Genomic DNA, 22196 nt, shown 5'->3' with positions numbered 1-22196 from the left:
CTTACACGCAGCTATTTTTCCTTTGAATGCGGCATGCCTCAGCATGCAGTCGTAAGAGTTATTCAGCCAAAGCGCCATCTGAAGGAGAAAAGCTGGTGTTGTGGTTAAGATTTAAGGTGCCTGGTTCTTCTAGAGGACAACCTCACCGCTGGTGTGTGGACATGGCTGCCAACTTTGGATTTCAGTGCCATCCCTTGTGAATTGAATTGGCACAATGGATTTTTATCACATTATCTGTGCCAGTTGGTTTACCAGTGCCAGAATATTTGTGTTATTAACATGATTGACTTTTGTGAATGTAATTATCTCCATCGGTACTTTTTGGGGGGTGCATTTGATTTATTTCTGACTTCATTTATTACAATCCTCCCTCCCCGCCCCCGCTGCAACTCAAGATAAGTCAAGCATCTGGTGAAGCAGAATGTAGCCCACATAAGCTGATGCCACAATAAATGTCTTGCTCTTTAAGATGCCATATTATACTTATTTCCTGCTTTCTGAACAGGTAGCATTCGAGGCAGAATCTGGTGGCTCAAAGACCTAGTAGAACTAGGAAATGGTTAAGCCAAGCAAGCAAAATAAGTTATTTCCTTCTTCATGTGGCTCTCAGGTTCTTTGGCTTTTCAGACCCTGACAGTAGTAAGTCATCAGACAGTGGCTGCTGTTTTATTGGTTGTAAAATTGTGCTGGCAGCATCCTTGCAGAAACCCTCTGTTGGTCCATAGCCCAGAAGAACTATGGGAGAGTCATAGTGACATGTTACCAAACTCCACACAACATAATGGTCACTTCAGTTCATACAGAGTAAAACCAGAGTACATCTTGTTTCCTTCTGCCTCGCCATATCTATACTTTCCAAGTTTCCACATTTTAAATTATAGTGATTTGTCATTTTCTGGCATACTCCTTCACTTCCAAGTTGAAATGTCCAATAGTAAAATGTCCAGTGGTAATAATTAAAGCACTGCCCATGGTTACACTGATGTGGCTAGTACTACTGGCAATTGTCAGGGTCAGATTTTATACAGATCCCTGCCTTTCAATATCCCCATTGAGAGACAGTACTACTATTTTTACTTTCCTTTGGATTGGTACTGTGCCCCAGACAAATATTCATCTGTGACAACCCAAAGCATTGCGGCCTTCAACTCTGGTTAGGCTTGTTCTAGAGGTCTAAACCACTGAGCCTCTTGGGCTTGCCGATCAGAAGGTCGGTGGTTTGAATTCATGCGACAGGGTGAGCTTCTGTTGCTCTGTCCCTGCTCCTGCCAACCTAGCAGTTCGAAAACACGCCAGTGTGAGTAGATAAATAGGTACCGCTGCGGTGGGAAGGTAAATGGCATTTCCGTGCGCTCTGGTTTCCATCACGGTGTTCCATTGCTCCAGAAGTGGCTTAGTTATGCTGCCCACTTGACCTGGAAAGCTGTCTGTGGACAAACGCTGGCTCCTTTGGCCTGAAAGCGAGATGAGCACCGCAACCCCATAGTCACCTTTGACTGGACTTAACCATCTAGGGGTCCTTTACTTTTTATTCCCAAGGACTCAAGACCATTCTGTCAGTTCACGCACCTTGGGCCCATCCCCTATCAGCCATGCCTCTGCTCCTTGGCATTTCAGGTCCCCTGATCACCCAAGTATGCCCAAGTTAGGAAGAAGATGGGAAGATGCCTTATCAATCTGATGGTGCGACCATTGGCCCTTCGCCTGTCTATGCTACCAGAAGCTCTGAGGATTTCAGATTTTCCAGCACTACCTGGAGAAGTTGGGCACCTGAGCCCAGGGCCAGGGTCTGACCATTTCGGTTGCCACACTCGCACCTTCAAGATGCAGCATGCAAACTGATTCTCACCCACGTTGGGAGAGGTGGGTGGGGTTGGCAAAAAATTGTAGTCGCCTGCCTAGAACCATCAGCACGCAAAGCTCATACTCTCTCACTACATCACTACAGCTGAACTTGCAAAAATGTAGAGATATGTTAATGGGGCACAAGGGGTGAAAAGATAATTACAGTGGTACCTCTGGTTACAAACTTAATTCATTCCGGAGGTCTGTTCTTAACCTGAAACCGTTCTTAACCTGGGGTACCACTTTAGCTAATGGGGTCTCCCGCTGCCACTGCGCGATTTCTGTTCTCATCCTGGGGCAAAGTTCTTAACCCGAGGTACTACTTGCGGGTTAGCGGAGTCTGTAACCCGGTGTTTGTAACCTGAGGTGTTTGTAACCCGAGGTACCACTGAATTCAATATCTCCTGTGCAGGGGAGGCATTAGATAGATAGATGATAGATAGATAGATAGATAGATAGATAGATAGATAGATAGAGTCCTCCCACATTCAGTTTTCCTCATGGATTTGCAGATAAAAATTACTTCCATAGAGCTTTCCCTCAGAAACCCATGCATGTCAGTTTTCTTTCAGCAATGTAGCATAATAAGGAAAGGCAATTCATGCTGTTTCCTGCTGCCGAACATCATGATTAGAGAGATGACTGCCACCCCAGCACTATGCTGGACAATCTGGGAAGAAAGCAGACGAAAAGCAGAGCGCTGCCATGTCCAAATGCACCCCACACCTGGCTGCAAGAAACCTTTTGTGCTTCTTTGTTGTGCCGTATCTTCGGGCTGGAGGCTTTCAAGGGACCTTTATTCCTCTGATTACAAAATTAGTGTTGGGTTTAATGAGATTTCTCCTTTTATTTGTGTCTTCTCCTGGCTTTCTTCCTTCCGTTTGATGGTACAACCATTTGCTCTTATCTATCTCCATGGTGATGTGTCTTGTCCCAAGCCTGCGTCTCTCTCCCTCCCTCCATACCCCCTCATCCCACCCCCACCCCCAACTACTTGTGATGCTGTGGGGATTTAGGTTGCCTGCTTAAAACCCTCTAAAGTAATACAGGGAAACAAATTGGTTCTGTAAATAGATCTCATCTTCAAAGTAAGATGGTTTTCTAGAAAATCTGGCCTCTCCCTCTTTGCTTGGAAAGCAACTCTGTTTTACAGTCATTACAGTGAACATCTCCATGAATACAGAGGACATACAGGAACTCTGCACAGAAGTCCTATTAAGGACCTTCTACAGGAGTTAAAACCTGTAAACTGAGGCTGCTTTTTATGCTCTTGTTTTAACTATTATTTATTTACATTTGATTATAAGCATTTATAATCCGAAGGCCTCAGGGCAGGAAATAGAAACATGTAAAACAAAAATTAATATAAATTCAAACAATTATCAGTAGCTGCTTGGCCTACAGTTTTAGGTGGAAAGCACTGTGGTAATGTATGCAGTGCTTAATTTCTAAAACAAGACGTACTAGGAACATACATGTGTAGACATCATGCCCTGTTCTCTGGAAGGTCTACTTAAAAAAGGCCAAGTATACATGATTAGTGGCTGCCCTATAACTTAGTGGAAAGACGCAGTCTAAGCACATCAGGGACACCAGCTCCTGGGAGCTGAGCCCTTTTGAGCCCCTCAAATATTTTGGGGGTGGGGTCCGGCCCCCATCCATGTCCAAAAAGCACAGAGGTGAAATGTGGAGCTGACCGCAGCGTGACACTTACTTTGTCAGTTAAGATGCTCCAAGTTACTGCATTCACTGCAATGACGCCACATGCTTGAAGGCTGAGCCCTGTAAACTGAGCACAGGTTCTAGAGCTGCACCATAGTGATGGGAAGGCAAGAATGGGGGCTTATCCACACTTCTGTTCGCCCCACTGCTTTCCCCCAAGTAAACCCATGGCTTAGCACTGAATCGGAACAAATGGCAATCAGGTTTTCTGCAGATTGCCATTTGTTCTGATTTAGCACTAAAGAGCAGGTTTCCAGGGGAAAGGCAAAATTGTTCAGACCCACGCCTAGTAAGCGTGGGGCAAGTGGAAAACTTATTGGACTTCTGCTGTCTAGGACGAGTGTGCACGAGCTCTCAATTTTCAAAAATATGTGGGGCTTTGGATGTCTTTCCCCCCATACTAAACTGCTGGATGAAGAGAACATAAGCAGAGCCCAGCATCCTGTTCTCTCACTGGTCAATCAGATGCCTGTGGGAAACCAGCAAAGCAGGATTCAAGCAGAAGAGCGCTCTCCCCTCCTGTGGTTTCCAACAGCTGGTATTCAGAAGCATTGCTGATTCATAAGTAAAACAGCAGCAGTGGGCTAGGGAAGGGCTGTAGCTCAGAGATGCATGTAGAAGCTCCCAGGTTCAGCTTCTGGCATTTCCAGGTACAGCTAGGAGACTCTTGTTGGAAACCATGGGCAGCATCTGCCAGTCAATGTAGACAATCGAGACCTAGGTTGGCCAAGTGTTTGACTCAGTATAAGGCAGATTCCTGTTTCCTATGTATTAATTGTTAAAAAAGCAATCACTGCTTCTTATTTGTAATGAAAGGGAAGGTAAGGTAAAGGTAAAGGTACCCCTGCCCGTACGGGCCAGTCTTGACAGACTCTAGGGTTGTGCGCCCGTCTCACTCAAGAGGCCGGGGGCCAGCGCTGTCCGGAGACACTTCCGGGTCACGTGGCCAGCGTGACATCGCTGCTCTGGCGAGCCAGAGCCGCACACGGAAACGCCGTTTACCTTCCCGCTAGTAAGCGGTCCCTATTTATCTACTTGCACCCGGGAGTGCTTTCGAACTGCTAGGTTGGCAGGCGCTGGGACCGAACAACGGGAGCGCACCCCGCCGCGGGGATTTGAACCGCCGACCTTTCGATCAGCAAACCCTAGGTGCTGAGGCTTTTACCCACAGCGCCACCCGCATCCCTAATGAAAGGGAAACACAGTCACAATTTTAACTTTTTTCATTAGACTATTTAACTGTGAGTGAGTGGCCTGATTCTCACATAGCGCTGAGTCAAAACCATGTGGTGAAAAATCACAGATGGTTTGCTCCTCACCAAACCAGTTGCTGTTGTGCTTCTTGGGAGTCAAGCCATGGTTTGGCTTCGCGTTATGTGTGAAGCCAGGCTCATGGTCTGCCTTGGTCCAAACAAACTATGAGCTGTAGCCAAGGGCCAATGACAATCCAGGCTAATAGGCGCAACAATTCCTTATGAGCTGAAGTCAGTAAAAGTTGGCACGTGGGTGGCGCTGTGGGTAAAACCTCAGCGCCTAGGACTTGCCGATCAAAAAGGTTGGCGGTTCGAATCCCCGCGGCGGGGTGCGCTCCCGTCGCTCGGTCCCAGCGCCTGCCAACCTAGCAGTTCGAAAGCACTCTCGGGTGCAAGTAGATAAATAGGGACCGCTTACTAGCGGGAAGGTAATCGGCGTTTCCGTGTGCGTCTCTGGCTCGCCAGAGCAGCAATGTCACGCTGGCCACGTGACCCGGAAGTGTCTTCGGACAGCGCTGGTTCCTGGCCTATAGAGTGAGATGAGTGCACAACCCTATAGTCTGTCAAGACTGGCCCGTACGGGCAGGGGTACCTTTACCTTTTACAGTAAAAGTTAATTTTCAAACCAAGTTGGCACCTGAGGGGTTGGTATTCTGAGTGGTTCAGGTCTCAAAGCACTGGCCACAATATCTGGATCCAATCCATTCTCTTATGGGCGGATTTGTGGGCACAATCAAGAATTTGAAAGAGCAATTTAGTATACGCAAATCTAATGAAATCTGCACTGTCCAGTTCAAAATATATGAACTGCCTGACAAAGGAGGCACTTCACTTCCCCAGTCAGACTGGTTCTCCCTTATAAGCAAGTGTGTCAGTGGCCTCTAGTGGTCATAATGGAAACTGCAGAGTATCACAAGGGTCCAGAATGAACATGAGATTAAACGGTCTGGTTTGAATGGTGGAACAGGGCCTCCTCTCTAGATCTGACTTGGCTGGAGGCTTCATATGGGATTGATTGAGCTGCTAGAGTATCAACCTTAATCTAATTTGTGTCTCTCAAATTCACAGCAAATGTGAATCTTGCATAGTTCAAGAGGGCTGTTAGTCTAGCCATCCAGAAATAGATTTGAGTAGTTTGGAACAAAACAACATGAATGAGATAATCAAATTTATTTTTATTTGTGGCATACATTTGAGTACCACCAGGAAAGAGCACTGGAGTTGTGGAAAGAAAACTGTAAACTGCTACAACTGTTGTTAAAGAAATGTTGGAAACTCCCTGGTTCCTAGTGCTTGAAGTTCCCTTTTTTCTAACATATGAAACTGGTAGCCAATAGGGAAAAGCAACATGTGTATGTTGCGTTTACAGAAATGAGACTTCTAAGATTTAAATATTAGTAGAACAGAGAAGGCTAACTAAACTACTGTGACTGGGATTAGAAGCACTGGGACAACTTTTCGGGGTCATGGACAGGAAGGACATCTGCAATCAAATGGCTGCATTGGATAAATTATTGTTTTTATTTATGACACTCCCCTGCTTTTATCGACTGGAGAGAGGTTTCTGCCACAAGGGTGAAATTCCAAGAGGAGGCAGAGTGTAAGTGAGATGTGCCTAAAATATCTAAATAGAGGTGGGAGATAAAGACCTGTAGGAATTCCTAAAGCAACAGTGAAGCCTGTTAAATGTAAGGTTCTGGGACAGCACAGCTGTAACTTCCAACAGCACCTTAAGGCTGCAATCCTATCTGAAAGCCCATGAACTTAAACATGGATAGGGCCAGGCTGCCTGAAACCAGAAGCTCTGTTGTTAGTGGGGTCTGGTCTCATTTGATTTATTTGAAAAACCTACTTTCTCATGATCTTCCTTTCTTGAAACTAAAAGTTCTGGTTGTTTCTAAATTGTATCCATTGTTTTTCTTGAGTTGCTGGTGGCATTTCTGTTTGCTTCTGTCCTGTGGAACTTGACACCTTAAAAAAGAGAAAAGAATAGATTGTCATTCCTCCATCTCCTTTGTCATTTAACTTGAAATTGGCTGACATGTTCCTGAAACATTCCTAAGATCAACAGTGAATGTGGATGAAATGTTTTGCTGAAACTGCATACCAATCCTGGGTATTCCCTGTCTAATTTCACTACCGCACAAGGCTGTCCTTTGATAATCTCCAAGAATTTCAAGGTGGGCAGCACTAAGAAGAACTGTTCCCCCAGACAGCTTGTTTGACAGCTCCATGATGTCCATCCAGGTGGGATGAGGGAGGGAGCTCCTTGTAACACCCACTCCCACCAGCTGAGAGCTGGGAAGGGAGGTGAGACTCATGCATGTTATGCGGAGCCTCAGAAAGCTGTCTCCTGTTTGGCAACAAATTGTGCCCATTTGACACAGAAACAGCGCTAAGCATGTGACTATAGTGATAGCTGTTTGCTGGAAGTCCAAAGCATGTAGCTCATACTAAAATGAAGAATTGATTTTGAGCTAAAGAAGCCTTCAGCAGAAGCTGTGGGCAGTGGCGTAGCGTGGGTTGTCAGCACCCGGGGCAAGGCAAGTAATTTGCGCCCCCTAACCCATGGATTTGCGCCCCCTAACTCGTGGATTTGCGCCCCCTAACCCTAACCCCCAGATGTTGCGCCCGGTGCGGCCGGCCCCCCCCTGCACCCCCCACGCTACGCCACTGGCTGTGGGCAAAGTACCACAAGCTGTTTGAAAGGGCTCAGACTTCATAAATGGAAAGGCTGTGTATGCCTTCGCTTTGCATCCAGTGCACTCCCACCACTGGTTTGTGAAGTTGTGTACCATGACGTTAGCAACAGTCCACACCTGCAACACCATTGAGGTTGGCATGAAGGTTTGGGGGGGAAATGTATCATGGCTGAATGATGTCTAATGAGCTACAAATGCAGAAACCCAAACTCATACAAATCAACAATAATGAGCCACTATTACAATGTCTTGTCCACATTGTTGCAGTTTATCCTATCAGTTCAATTGGTCTAGTTATCTCATCATCAATCCCACTTGGGGAAAATAGCTACATCTCAAAAAAAACCTGGCAGGCTATTTTTAGTTATCTCACAATTGTAGCAGAGAATTACTGATAGATAAGAGAGATTTGCTTGTTGGCAAAACTGAAGTAACAAGTCTTCAGAACTCCCCCCCCCCCAAACTCCATAACAACCAGTACACAATTTTGTGAGAGAAGGTAATATCCACTTACTCTGTTTCCTTGCATGTTCTGCAGCTTGGGGGGCTGTCAACATGGCAAAAGGATGCAGTGAGAGATTACAAGGATGAATTCGGTGGCCCTGCAGGTTAAACAAAGTCACTGGTACCTTACTTTCCCCCCATAACTTGTGGCAGCAAATATGTGACTACAGTATTATAGGCCATCATTTACATGCTGAGATTATTGGGAGAAACCAGAGCGAAAATGTTTGGTATCAGAATACCAGTAGGTTACTGCAATTACTGTAATAAGCACTAATTACTTATCATTCTAGTTCACCATTTCTGACTTTCCTCTTTGCAATATCTCATCAGGATTGATTTCCGCTGCTGCATTGCTCTTCTATTATTTTCTTTAGGCACTTAACAATGGAATCTTGTTAGGATTCAATTAACATGACACCTAACATCAGGACATATAGACTATGGGATCTTCTGAAATGTAGCCAATGTTATTTTCCTGCAGCCTATAGCTTAGCACAGAAACATTATTTGCACACTAGATGGCATCCTATGGCTGCTCCCAATGGACAGCTCCGAGAGCGATCCACTCATTGCTCTTCCACTTTAATACAGGTAAGAAACATTTTTAAAAGTTATAGGTGGGGGGGGGATTGTACACATTACTAAAATGATGTCAAGCAACATAGCAGGGGATTTAAATTTCATTTTGAAAATTGGTGTTATAACACTTATTTAAGCACTTCTTGTTGGCATTCCTCTCGAGAGACAATGGAGTGCACCTCTGGGGGTGAAGTCAAAATGAAGTGACCTCCCTAGGGCGCAAGCCTGGGCAGTCTAGATGGAGGTTCTGGGCTGGCCGGACAACAAGACCCCCCACTTGGCCTCACTGATGGGGTCCAAAGGAAAGCAGAGCAATACATTTGGCACTAGCTTGGCTGCAGGAGTTGCTGGAAGGAGGGGGACACAGTGCCACCCCCTTAGGGACTCCACTCCAGATTTGTGTAGGGTTTACTCCTGAGCCCTTTCTTCTCCTGAAGATATACCACAAGGCGGCAGAGGTTTAGGATCAGATGGGCTGATCCCATCTCCTAGATGGGCTACCTTTCCAGCTTGACAAGCCTTCTGGACCACTGAATCCACCTTTGGTGTAATCTTTCCAGTCTGCCAAAGCCTGTCTTCACATGCAGGGGAAGTCCTTAACTTATTGAGGGTTTGAGACCCACTGACTACCCTCACCTGGTTTAGCCAGCCAGTCTATTGTGCAGATATTTTAATATATTTTAAAATGCAGCGGGAAAGTGTTTCAGGTGAATAAAAAGGGTGATAATACTGAAGGTGTGCTGAATGGTTGTAGGGTTACCTGCCCAATACATCAAGACATATACACACTGATGTCAAAACCATGTCCATAAGGGGAAAGAGAGTAGCTGAAATAGCAACCCAGAGCTGCAGAGATTACACTACTATTTCTTTTCTTTTAAAAAAGTCAGTGACCATGCTCTGAATGCTTAGGTTTAATTCCCATCATCTCTACTTAAAGGATCTTAAGTAGTCAGGCTGCAAAAGATTATTCTGCCTGGGACCTTGGACAGCTGTTGCCAGCTGGGAGTAGATGGCAATGGGATAGTTGGACTAATAATCTCAGTACAACACAGGCTTACATGAATCAAATTGTGAAAAGAAATGATTGCAAAGAATCCAATACTGAAAAATCCAACCGGAAGAATGGAACATGCATTCTCCTGTATTATGCAAGAGGGCTGAGCTGCTTATTTGGCCTCTGTTGCAGTCTTGCAGATAATATGGGAAGTACCGTATTTTTTTCGCTCTATAAGACGCACCTAGTTTTTGGAGGAGGAAAACAAGAAAAAAAATATTCTGAATCTCAGAAGCCAGAACAGCAAGAGGGATCGCTGTGCAGTGAAAGCAGCAATCCCTCTTGCTGTTCTGGCTTCTGGGATAGCTGCGCAGCCTGCATTCGCTCCATAAGATGCACACACATTTCCCCTTACTTTTTAGGAGGGAAAAAGTGAGTCTTATAGAGCAAAAAATACGGTATCTAGACCAGGGATGGGGAAACCTGCGGCCCTTCAGGTGTTGGGACTTCCTATCAGCCACAGTCAGCATGCCCAAAGATGATGGGAGCTGTAATCCAACATATGATCTAGACACCTTTCATGTGTGTGTGTAATTGAGCATCACATGTAAAGCTCCTAAGTGTTATGAATTAAACATTTTTAGAGGGCTGGGTTGAAAATACGATTGCAGTCTGGCAGGATTTTATAGATTTACAAAGGCAAGAAGGGCATCTTATTTTATCAGGGACTTTCAGTAAAGCTGAGCCAGAGGACAAATGGTACTTCTCTACAGAACACTCACTGATATAATATTCTTATCCATATAGTGTCAGCTGGTATCACGCTTTTTGTAAAGAAAAAGAAAAGAATAAATTCTTTTCATTGCTTTCCCCCTTTTCTGCATTTTAGCCTGGGGAATATAGCCTATTATGCAGAAGAGAGAAACACACAAAACATTCCCAGAAGATCAGTTACACAAATATAAAAAGCTTTTATATATGCTTGTATACTAGTCTTACACAGACACTTTGTGGGTTTCTTCATGTCCCCCAGGAGCATAGAAAGATGTAAACTAACTAATTAAAACTAACCGGAAAGCCCAACATGGCCAATGTGGAACCCTAATAGCCAGTAAGATTTCAAGTAATTGGCCCCAAATTAATAAAGAATGATATTATGATTTCACTTACACATACATGCTTCACGCCACTTCAATATATGAAACAATGCAATATTATCAGTTTTATTTTTAGCTGTACTTGTTGAAGTTATATTAAAAGTTAATGATGTTTATATGTGTGTGTGTATCATTTAAGCCAGGGATGTCCAAACTTTTTTCAAAGAGGGCCAGATTTGATAAAATGAACATGCATGAGGGCCGACCAAAGTTGTTGAGCTTTTTTTAGTTGTTGGGCTTTTTGGGGGGATTTTACCCCAGAAAATAAACTGCCACAGGGGCCAGAATAAACCAACCAGCAGTGGGCCAGATTAGGTCCCCAAAACGGACTTTGGACATGCCTGATTTAAGCAGTATGTGTAGCAACACCCATAGGAATAAAAGACGCAGCCTTATATCATCAAGATTATACCGTATTTTTTGCTCTATAGGACGCACTTTTCCCCCTTCAAAAATTAAGGGGAAATGTGTGTGCGTCCTATGGAGCGAATGCAGGCTTTCGCTGAAGCCTGGAGAGCAAGAGGGGTTGGTGGCACCAGCCCGGCAAGCTCTGGGAGCAATGGTGAGGTTGAACGCAACCTCGCTGTCGCTCCTGGACCCGTTCTGGGGGCTGGGGGAAGCTCGGGCTTCCCCCACCCCCAGCCTGGCAAGCTCCGGGAGCGATGGCGAGGTTGAACGCAACCTTGCCGTCGCTCCCGGACCCCTTCTGGGGGCTGGGGAAGCTCGGGCCGCTTGCTGTCTTGGCTTCTGCCAAAGCCATGCACAGCCTCTGGGGGCTGGGGGAATTTTTTTCCCCCTTTATTTCCCCCCCCCCAAAACCTAGGTGCGCCCTATAGAGCGAAAAATACGGTAATTGTTCATTGTGCCTACTACTGAATGCCAATGACTCTTTAGGGCAGGGATGATAAACCTGTGGTCCTCCACATCTTGTTGTTTACTACCCCCATCACCCCGATCATTAGCCATGCTGGCTGGTGGTGATGATGGGAGTTGTAGTACAAACCTGATCCTTCCTTTCCTTGTTTAAGCTGCAGGTGCCGGGGACTGAATTGAAATTAACTGAAAAACAGCCACACTATAGGTAATTGCATTTGACTGCACTGATTCCTGAACTCCTTAATAGAAGCATGGGATAAACATGGGATTAAACTTATAATGCAGGTTGGGAAGGTCAGTATGAGTAGACTCATGCCCCCAGAAGGAAAGGAAGCCTGTTTGTCACACGGCCTAAAACTGGTGACAGATTAATAATGTGCATGTAACTTACTTTTGCAGAACTCTGCCAGTGTGTTGCATAGGCTCCAGTGGTATAAATCCCAATGACATCTTCAACAGGAATGCTGTTCTGTAGAAACAGTGGTACAGGCCAGTTTTTGTTTTAAATATCTTTCTGTGTTTTATCTAAAACTAAGGGCCCACCAAATTTGTGAGGCAGGAGAAGTACCGTATTTTTCGCACCACAGGACGCACTTTTTCCCTCCTAAAAAGCAAGGGGAAATGTGTGTGCGTCCTATGGAGCGAATGCAGGGGGGAGGCAGGCGGGAAAAGCCCCCAAACACAAGCTCCATGCGCTCTTGCGGGCTTTTCCACAGGAGGGAGAAGGGACTGACTGGCCGCATCAGTCCCGTCTCCCACCTCCCAGAAAAGCCAGGAGAAGCCGCAATCTCTTTAAAGGGGTTGCGCGGCTTCTGCGAGAGGTGAGGGAATCCCCCCCCCCGAAAAACCAGGAGAAGCCGTGCAGCCCTTTTAAAGAGTGCACGGCTTCTGCGGGAGGTGGGGGAAGGTCTGGGAAGGTCTGGGAAAATCTGGGGAAGGTCTGGGAAAATCGCACAGGCTGCCTGCAGCCTCTCCGCTGCTCCCATAGCTGGGGGGGAGTGGAATCATATTTCCCCCCTTGATTTCCCCCTCTGAAAACTAGGTGCGCCCTATGGTCAGGTGCGCCCTATGGTGCGAAAAATACGTTAGATGGATGGAAAACTCGTCCTTTCTCCAGTCCCACTGCCCACCTCAGGCAGAGTAAGGGCACTGATTGAAAGCCAATGTTTTGTTTTGCTCTACTCCAGTAAGAGTAAAAAATAATAGAGAAAGGCAAAGTGCCGAAATAGAGGGCAAATTTTGCAACCCTCAATTTAATAAAAATCAGTAACTTGCCTGCAAGAAAAATACATATAAAAGAAAATTTAATTCATTGATAACATCTTTTTCCTCCTTGGGAGTCTTACACACAACCATTTCTATTAAAACAATCAGTATTTAAACAAAGGATTATACCATTAGCATCCCGGCATAAGATGATAAAATCATAGCTTCTCTTTCAATTCGGTTGGGATAAACATATCGTCGATGAAATGGTAGCTTCCTGTCCAGATGAAATCAAGAAAAAAGTAACAGGTAAATTTATCTAACAATTTATAAGTGATATGTACTGTGGTTTTCACACCTGCATGATGAAATTGAAGAGGAGGGTATCAAAGCCCAAATCTTTCCTAGGTTCAGGGGGCAGTGCTAACCTCAGCCACTGCCTGGTGGGCCTTAACGATGATCAGGGCAGAAAATGGAGGACAGGCAGATTGCTGCACCAGCCTAGAGCTGTTGCAGCAATCACACCCAATCCTGTCACCTGACAGCAGCAGGGCTGACTTGGGATCCAATGGATCCAAAGGAGTTTTGGATTGTTTTACCTGGGATCCCATTTAAGACTTAAAAAAAGTGTGACTGTTGAATTGTGATTTATGCTCTATAGTGTTTTGGAACAGTCAAGCTATAATGTTTCTGTTTGGAGCTCTGGAATAAGGACTGTTCATTCTGTTTTATAGATCTAGAGGATTGTGGAATACGGGGCAATCCCTTTAAAAAGTCTTTTCTCCCTTTGGCCTCCCGATCCCGTAAGGAGTATCTTGCAAACTATGTGATACACAAGCTCATAGTCCTGTAGATATGTGACTCAACAAAATACAGGCCAGCTTCATGTACCAAGGATAATGTGAGGATAAATAAGATAACCCTTATAGGTTAACACAAACTCAAATTAATCTGTATTACCAACATTTGTGGGCATGTCTCCATTCATATCAACAGAATTAGGGTTCCTCCAGACTGGTGTTTTATTGTGGGTGCATTTTGCAACATATTTTCGATACAGTAATAATGCATTGGTGCTGAATTTATCCTGCTTTGGTTTGTTCTGTAATGCTTCCCCATTGCTACCACATTATTGCTGTTTGGAGGGGCTATAGCGCAACAAACGCGGAGTGTGAGAGGAATAAAAAGTTACAAGATTTCAGCAGAAAGTAACGGGATATGCCAGTGGCGTAGCGTGGGGGGTGCAGGGGGGGCCGGCTGCACCGGGCGCAACATCTGGGGGGGTGCGCTCGCACTCGCAGCTCTCTGCCCCTACCTGGCTCACTCACTCTCTCTCACTGCAGTGCTGGCTGTGCAAATCCGATCCGAGCCGCCGGGTCGCCGCCCACTGTGGAGGGGAGGGTGCCAGGCGTGCGATGCGGTGCGGAGAGAGAGCGAGGGACTATCTGGGGGAGGGACAGTGCAGCGGGGGGGGGCGCAAATTACTTGCCTTGCCCCGGGTTAGGGGGTGCAAATTACTTGCCTTGCCCCAGGTGCTGACAATCCATGCTACGCCACTGGGATATGCACTGATTGGAAGTGAAGCAGTGTGACTACCCCAAAGCTTTTGCAGATGCAAACAGTATTGAGAGTGGTATTGTGTGACCACTCTGATAGCATCATGGGCACTATCAGCATGAATTTGCAATAAAAAGACCATCTGGAGGGCCCCATAAATGTAAGTTTTTTAATGGGTAGTGGATTAAACATAAAGCAATACCAGTGCAATTTTTCTAGAAAAAGAGGTGCCGGAACTCACCATGAACGCCTCTCTTGTTCTCTTATAATAGCAATGTTGCCCACCTGAGAGGTGCCAGAACTGGGTTCTGGCGAGTTGTGGCTGAAAAAAACACCCTGGCTCCAGCTTTCCTACGCATATTAACAGCATCACTACAACAGTGAGACCTTACACTTGCCTTTTTTCTTTTCCCCAAGGCATTTGGGCTTCTGAATCATTGAGCCAAGGTAAAGCAACATTTATGGCCAGGTCATAGTGAGCCTAAAAGAGAAAAAAGTTTGTGTGTAATGTCAAACTGCATGATTTCTCTGCACAACAGCTTAAAGGTAAAGGTAAAGGGACCCCTGACCATTAGATCCAGTCATGACATGAGCTTCCAGGTCATGTGGCCAGCATGACTAAGCCGCTTCTGGCAAACCAGAGCAGCGCACGGAAACGCCGTTTACCTTCCCGCCGGAGTGGTACCTATTTATCTACTTGCACTTTGACGTGCTTTCGAACTGCAATGTTGGCAGGAGCTGGGACCAACAGCTTAGTGCAACTCAAATGTGTTACATGTGTGATGCTGACCCACAGGGTTTGGGTTGCTTTGGTCTACTTTTGGATTGCTTTGACCACCTGCTCTTGAAAAGAGAACTTAGCACAGGTCAAACTTGTGTGCTGTTGACTCACAGGGTCTGTGTTATCTTTGGTTACGTTACACAGCCTATCCTGCAAATAGAGTTCCCAACAGGCAGCACTGGTCGCTGCATGGATTCAGTGCATTTGTGCAAAAGCTGAAAGTGTCCCAATATTCCAGGGACAGCCCCTAAATTATGAAAGCCATCCCAGCTTCTGATTTGATCCTGAAATGTCCTGATTTCCCCAGCCAGTGCTGCTGCTGAGGATGAGCCTGTGTTTGTCCTGAGAGACTGCAGCTGTGGCAGTGGTGGAGCATCCTGTTGTCTCTCCATGGCTGCCACTGCTGGCCTGCTCCCCCTAGGAGCAGAATTCCCTCAAAGAATTCTTTGAGGGGGGGATATGTGTTTTGAATATGTTTTAAGGGTAAAGTGTGCATGCAGCCAAAGCTGTAGTGCACCGTGAAAGTATTTGTTTCCTGCACTCCTGACTCACTTCTGAATGGGAGATGCCACTTTTTGGCATGCTACAATTAAATGGTCACCTCTACTGGTGGCTGTGTCCAATGAGCATGTCTGCCAGCAGCACAGAGCTGACACAATGAGCCAAAGGGTCCTCCTCCACATGCAAGGGAATTACATCCTTTATACATCATTCCTTAGTGGGGAAATCAAGTTTGTCTGATTGATAAAGACATTAGATTTGCTGTTGTTGTTGTTGTTGTTGATTTCATTTCTATACCGCTTTATATTTTTAAGAAAAATCTCAAAGCTGATTACAAATATTAAAACATCAATAAAACAATCTGAAGGAAGTTAAATATAAAGTATATAGTCAAAGCAACATAAGTAACAGAAAACTAAAATGTTATCTTAAAGATTTCAAAATACAGTGGTGCCTTGCAAGACGAAATTAATTCGTTCCGCGAGTCTCTTCGTCTAGCGGTTTTTTCGTCTTGCGAAGCAACCCTATTAGCGGATTAGCGCTATTAGCGGTTTAGCGGCTATTAGCGGCTATTAGCGGCTTAAGGGATTAGGGGATTAGCTGCTAAAAGGCTATTAGCGGTTTAGCGGCTTAGAAAAAGGGGGTGGGGAGCGAAAAAAAATCTCAAGGCTCGCAAGACATTTTCGTCTTGCGAAGCAAGCCCATAGGGAAATTTGTCCTGCGAAGCGCATCGAAAAACAGAAAACCCTTTCGTCTAGGGGGTTTTCCGTCTTGCGAGGCATTCGTCTTGCGGGGTACCACTGTAAAACATTACAAAGGAGGACTACAGAATACATATTTAACACAAAGTTAACAAAAAAAACTTAAACATTTCAAAAAATAAATAAATAAAAAGCATTGCCCAGTGAAGTCAAATACAAAATGCACATTTAAAACAGCAAAATTAACAAGAGAATAAAATATTATCATAGTTATTATGCATCACCTGGATTCTCCTTATTGCCTTATACTGAGTCAGTCAATTTCTAGCTCAGGATTGTCTACACCGAATGACTGTCTACAATGCCCTTCCATACTGCCAGGCAGGGAGCACTCCCAGCCCTCCCTAGAGATGTCAGGGATTTAACCTGCGAGCGTCTGCATGCAAAACAGATGCTGTACTACTGAACTGCAGCCTTCCCCAAAGGCCTTTGGCTAAAAGCCAGCAAGAATGTAAAGTAGTTGCTTACCAAGTCATCTAGAAAGGTAGTCTTCCTCTTTCCTTGTGGGTCAAATTCATTTTCCCGAAGTCTGACACCAACATAATCTCCCCTTCCAGGAAAAGAATAATTTTGAATTAGGACCAATGCTCAGCCACTCAGTACATTATTACTTGTGTGCGCTGGGGTGGGATAGGAAAGTGTGAGGTGCTATGCACATTGGGTATAAAATGCAGCTATTAAGATATGAATCTACTTTAAAGTACAGTATATATAAAAAAGGTAGACGGTGGTACTTACAAGAGTTTTTCAATCTCTTGTTTCAAACGTTTTCTCTCCATTAATTTGTGTGTTCTTTCTCCACGTGCCAGTTGCAAAGGTCCAGTTAGGTAAGAACTATGTACAATGAATGAACATAAGACATTAAGGATAGGTAAGTCAATAAAGGAAAACTAGAAGGTCATGAGATTGTAAGCTTCTCAGGGCATGTATTACAAGTTTTGCTCGTGTTAGCAATTTCAAGATACACAGCCAACTGTAGGCAGACTGCCAGCTTCCCTGATTAGAGGATACTAATAGGAGCCCCTATCCTCCCCCTATGGGACGCGGGTGGCGTGGTGGGTTAAACCACAGAGCCTAGGGCTTACCGATCAGAAGGTCGGCGGTTTAAATCCCCGTGATAGGTGGAGCGCCAATTACACGTCAAAGTACAGGTAGATAAATAGGTACCGCTCCGGTGGGAAGGTAAATGGCGCTGCTCTGGTTCGCCAGAAGCGGCTTAATCATGCTGGCCACATGACCTGGAAGCTGTACGCCGGCTCCCTCGGCCAATAAAGTGAAATGAGCGCTGCAACCCCAGAGTCGTCCACGACTGGACCTAATGGCCAGGGGTCCCTTTACCTTTATCCTCCTCTTGGCATTGCCCATAATGTTACTCAGGTCTAGCAGCAGCTGCAGCATTCTTTACAAAGTTAACAGCTGCATGCTATGCAACACACTAAGAATTTGCACATGTAATTCTACCTTGGGAACCCACTATTCCCTGTACTAATATAAAAATCTTCCACTGTATATTAATGGTACATTTCCCTACTATATATGCACACGTTTAAGGATAAGAAACCACAGAAAAAATAGAGGTAATATATTCCAGTGGTAATAGTTCACTGTAAATACTGATATCAATGAATTCTATTAACAACAAAAACCCATCCACAGATTCCCATACCTGAAACATGAATGCGTAACATACTTGTAAACCGTATTTTAAACATATCTGATGTGTGAAAGAAAGATAATTATTTTGTGAGCAACTGTTGAGTTATTCTTACTGTTTCTTCTCTAAGATCCTAATTTCTTTTCTAAGAACCTAAATTGGCATGGTAAGGTCTACACATTTGAGGATTCAAGGGAGATTCTGGGCTAAATAAAAAAAATCAAAATAAATTTAGCAGCTACAAGTACTTTGTTTGTAAAGCAAAATTGCATGCTACCTTCTGTCCATTTAGCAGTGAGATAAATGAATTGACTGTCAGCTGTGAAAAGAATGCAACATCTTAAATAACATCTTAAAGATGATACAGTGTGGTACTTCTACATAAATGGATGAAAAATAAGCCATTACCTCTTCCCACGCAATGGTTATTAAAAAGGCTCAGGTTCTGGATTTCATTGACTTGGTATCATGAGAAAAGCCTTCTGTCCAGATGATGTTATTTTCTTCTTGCTTGCCCTGCTGAGCCTTATCAGAAATGAAAGCCTTGCTCGGGGAAAGCAAGAGAATGAACCACTTGTCTGTTGCTTAGAAACACAATATTGCTGAACTGAATTTTTAAGAAAAAGAATACAGTACTAGCAAGCAGCTCCCCGTTGGGCTGAGCTGCCTGGTCAGAGTGCAAGAGATCCTTTTACATGCCAAGGCATTGGATTTCAAAGCTAAATGTTTTATCTGAAACACTGATAGCTGGTTGATAAATGAGAACTGGTCCCTCTTCCGCCATGGACCTTATTGGATGTAACAGTTTGCGTCAACAATCACTTGCATCAAAAGGAAGCAAGGGGTCAAGAAAACAAAGAACTGACATGTTCCTAGGGACACTTGAAGTCTAATCCTGTGTGGATTGAAGCACACCTAAGGACACTGAAATCAAATGGATGCTAAGTGTGTTTAATTTAATGCAGCGTTCAACTCAACAGTATTTGTTGCATGACACCCCAATCTCTGAGTGGTGCAAGATTCCAGGGGTTTACTCAGGGTTTGTTTTTTCTCAGAATGAGGGACAGCGGAGACTGTGGTGTCTTTATGATATATGGTTTATTACACATATATACAACCTGAGCCCACGATGGAGGCTTTCACACCATTCACACCCCCCAAAAGTCTTGCTTCTCCCATAGCCACAGCCTTGGATTCAAGCAGAAATCAGGCATTCTGTCTTTCTGGCTTCCCAGCCTGCTGCTTTACTCCCAGCTTCTAGCTCACACAACTCAAGTCTCTGGTACAGAGCAACTTCCTTTATTACCTTAATGACCCATACTCAGGCCACTACCTCATCAGGAAGCTAGCCTGTCTTATTTCAAGAACTCGAATCCTTGTTTTACCACTTTTATCACTTGCTGGATCCAGGAATTAGAAGGGGCCCTTGCATACAAGCCTACCCCTGCTGCCCAAACTCCTAACAGTATTACACAGAATATGAATGTCACGGTCCGGTTCACGGGCGATCAAAGTCCTGGCAGGGGATGTCAGATCCGGGGGCAAGATGGCAGGGTGGGAGCAGGAACAGGAGTCCAGAAGCCAGCAGTCAGAAAGCCAAGAGTCCGAGGATAAAGAAACAGGGAGTAAAGAAGCTGAGGATCAAGGATCAGGAAGTGTGTTGCTGTGGCAAAGAGCCTAAGGGAAATGCTGATCTTATATCCCTTCCGAGCTCTTGCCACCAGGTGCTGTGAGTTACCAATCAGCCTCACTTGTGCCTCTTCAGAACAAACTTGGGAAGCCCCCAGTCCTGCAGAGTCCTAATGGTCACAGGGCCTGGCTCCTGCACGCACCCCTAATGTGATAGGAATTTTATGGTATTAGATAGATGGTAATGTTCATAACTGCACATACATAGATCAACACAGGAAGACCAACCTGGAACCATTTTGATTCTTAAACTGACCAAATCCTTTCTCTGCAAGGTTAAACTGGAAAAGCCTCCCCATTGTCACTTTCCTCACAAGATATGTCTGTTTGAATAAGGTGTGAGCCTGTGACCTGGCCCAGGAAATAAGTATTTTACCACTAAAAAAGAATGGCCAGGCTCCCCAGACAATCCAATCAAGTAACTTGCCAGACAGGAGATAAACTGTGACAGAATAAAAACAACATTTAAATTTCTGTGATGTAGGTGGAATGTTTCTGGGGGTGGTCTTGATCTACAGGGTGACAATTTCAAAAGTCCATATAAGGCCTTGCACGCCATTGTTCTGGGTTCCTCCTCTCCTGCGGGTGAGGGGAGCACCCTGTTGCAACAGATCAATAAAGATCAGGCTTACTAGCTGCTTTGCTTCTCAATATTCTCTGGTTGGCCTCTGTTATTTTCTCCTACCAATAGGGAACTTATGTAAGGACTCTATATGGGCTCTTGGATACCCCATAAGGGAAAAGGGCATATTTGTATTTACAACACTGACAATGAAGACCAATTGCGGTTTTTGTGTGTAAGAATGCAGGTGCAAAAACTTGTTGAAATGTGTGACAGCTGCTACAAACTGACTAAAGCTGCACTCTCACCATCAAACAGTGGGATTTGAGCAAACGTGCATGGGATTGCGCCTTTAGAACATGAGCTGCTGCAGAAGTCTGCAGTGCTATTAAAAGTAAATGTGGGGCAATTTGCATGGGGGAGCACCCCACGTTTTCCTGCCAGGGATCTTGGCGCACCTTTTGTCGATCTGAACTACTAGGCCGCCCAGCCCTGATGCCACCAGCATCTCTGCTGGGTTTGGCCCAGTGCTTTTTTCCTGGGGGGACGCAGGGGTACCCTTAAACATTTTGTGAATCTAAGTTTGGCCTCATTGAGGGGCAGTATTTCAACATGAGTAGGAAAATGTTGTTGTTGTTTAGTCGTTCAGTCGTGTCCGACTCTTCGTGACCCCCTGGACCAGAGCACGCCAGGCACTCCGGTCTTCCACTGCCACCCGCAGTTTGGTCAGACTCATGTTGGTAGCTTCGAGAACACTGTCCAACCATCTCGTCCTCTGTCGTCCCCTTCTCCTTGTGCCCTCCATCTTTCCCAACATCAGGGTCTTTTCCAGGGAGTCTTCTCTTCTCATGAGGTATTGGAGCCTCAGCTTCAGGATCTGTCCTTCCAGTGAGCACTCAGGGCTGATTTCCTTCAGAATGGAGAGGTTTGATCTTCTTGCAGTCCATGGGACTCTCATGAGTCTCCTCCAGCGCGATAATTCAAAAGCATCAATTCTTCGGCGATCAGCCTTCTTTATGGTCCAGCTCTCACTTCCATACATCACTACTGGGAAAACCATAGCTTTTATATCCCTTATTACTATAATTTATTACTATAATTATTATAATAATTATAAAATAATTATAATTATTTTATAATTATTAAAATAATTATTATAATTATATATATAAAATTATATATATATTATAAATAATTATAAAATAATTATTATAATTTTATAATTATTAAAATAATTATAATTATTACTATAATTATATTATAATTATTACTATAATTATATCCCTTATTACTATACGGACCTTGTAGGAAAATGAGAGTACCTCAAACATTTTTTTTAGATAAAAAGCACTGGTTTGGACCAAGACATTTTGGCACCTGAGGCAAACCACAAAATGGCATTCTCTTGGTCCTCGCCAGGGAAAAGGGGGCGAGCGAAGACCAGGAACAAGGGAAGAACGTAAAGGTCTCCTTTGAGGTCTGCTGCCCCTGTAAATGCTGCCGCCTCACCTCGCCTCACGGGCAGGCCGGGCCTCATCTCGGGGCAGAAGCGGCGCGGGTTTCCATGGCGACGCAGCCCGCTCACCTCGAGGGAGTTAGGCCTCGCCCTTCCCTCACATGCGGGAGAGGCAAGCAGGCCTAAGGACTGCCGGAGGAACAGAGAGGCTCTTTAGAGCGCACAAACAACAACAACAACAACAACAACAACAACGCGTTTTTATTTATTTTGTTCCTTTTAAAATTTAGGACAGGGAAGGCCTCAGCCCCTCAAGGAATTCTGGGCGCTGTAGTTCGCGGAAGGTGAAAGGGGCGGAGTCAACGCAGCGGCTGACGGAAGGGCCAATCCC

General features: G+C 44.9%; 1 protein-coding gene across 6 annotated transcripts; it reads right to left on the bottom strand.

The window, feature by feature from the left end:
* Positions 1 to 5975: 5975 nt before the first annotated feature.
* On the bottom strand, positions 5976 to 21975 carry LOC310659468 (uncharacterized protein C2orf80). 6 transcript variants are annotated; one of them, XM_083403027.1, is made up of 9 exons: positions 21859 to 21975; positions 18507 to 18623; positions 17183 to 17278; positions 16913 to 16994; positions 14796 to 14882; positions 13034 to 13117; positions 12030 to 12107; positions 8037 to 8124; positions 5976 to 6791 (listed from the first exon to the last, which is right to left on the bottom strand). In XM_083403027.1, the coding sequence occupies exons 3-9, from the start codon at positions 17221 to 17223 to the stop codon at positions 6718 to 6720; spliced, it is 534 nt and encodes a 177-aa protein (XP_083259153.1). In that variant the 5' UTR covers positions 17224 to 17278; positions 18507 to 18623; positions 21859 to 21975; the 3' UTR covers positions 5976 to 6717. The 6 variants fall into 6 exon arrangements, with proteins under 6 accessions (XP_083259153.1, XP_083259157.1, XP_083259154.1 ...); XM_083403031.1 differs by lacking the exon at positions 18507 to 18623 and adding an exon at positions 18111 to 18158 and having other exon boundaries at positions 21859 to 21969; XM_083403028.1 differs by lacking the exon at positions 21859 to 21975 and adding an exon at positions 21727 to 21852.
* Between the last annotated feature and the right edge of the window lie 221 nt (positions 21976 to 22196).

This window comes from Podarcis tiliguerta, assembly GCF_965153285.1.
Source record: "Podarcis tiliguerta genome assembly, chromosome: 1".
Classification (NCBI taxonomy): Eukaryota; Metazoa; Chordata; class Lepidosauria; order Squamata; family Lacertidae; genus Podarcis; species Podarcis tiliguerta.
Note: the sequence above shows the minus strand (reverse complement) of the source record. Positions and strands in the feature narration are given on the sequence as shown.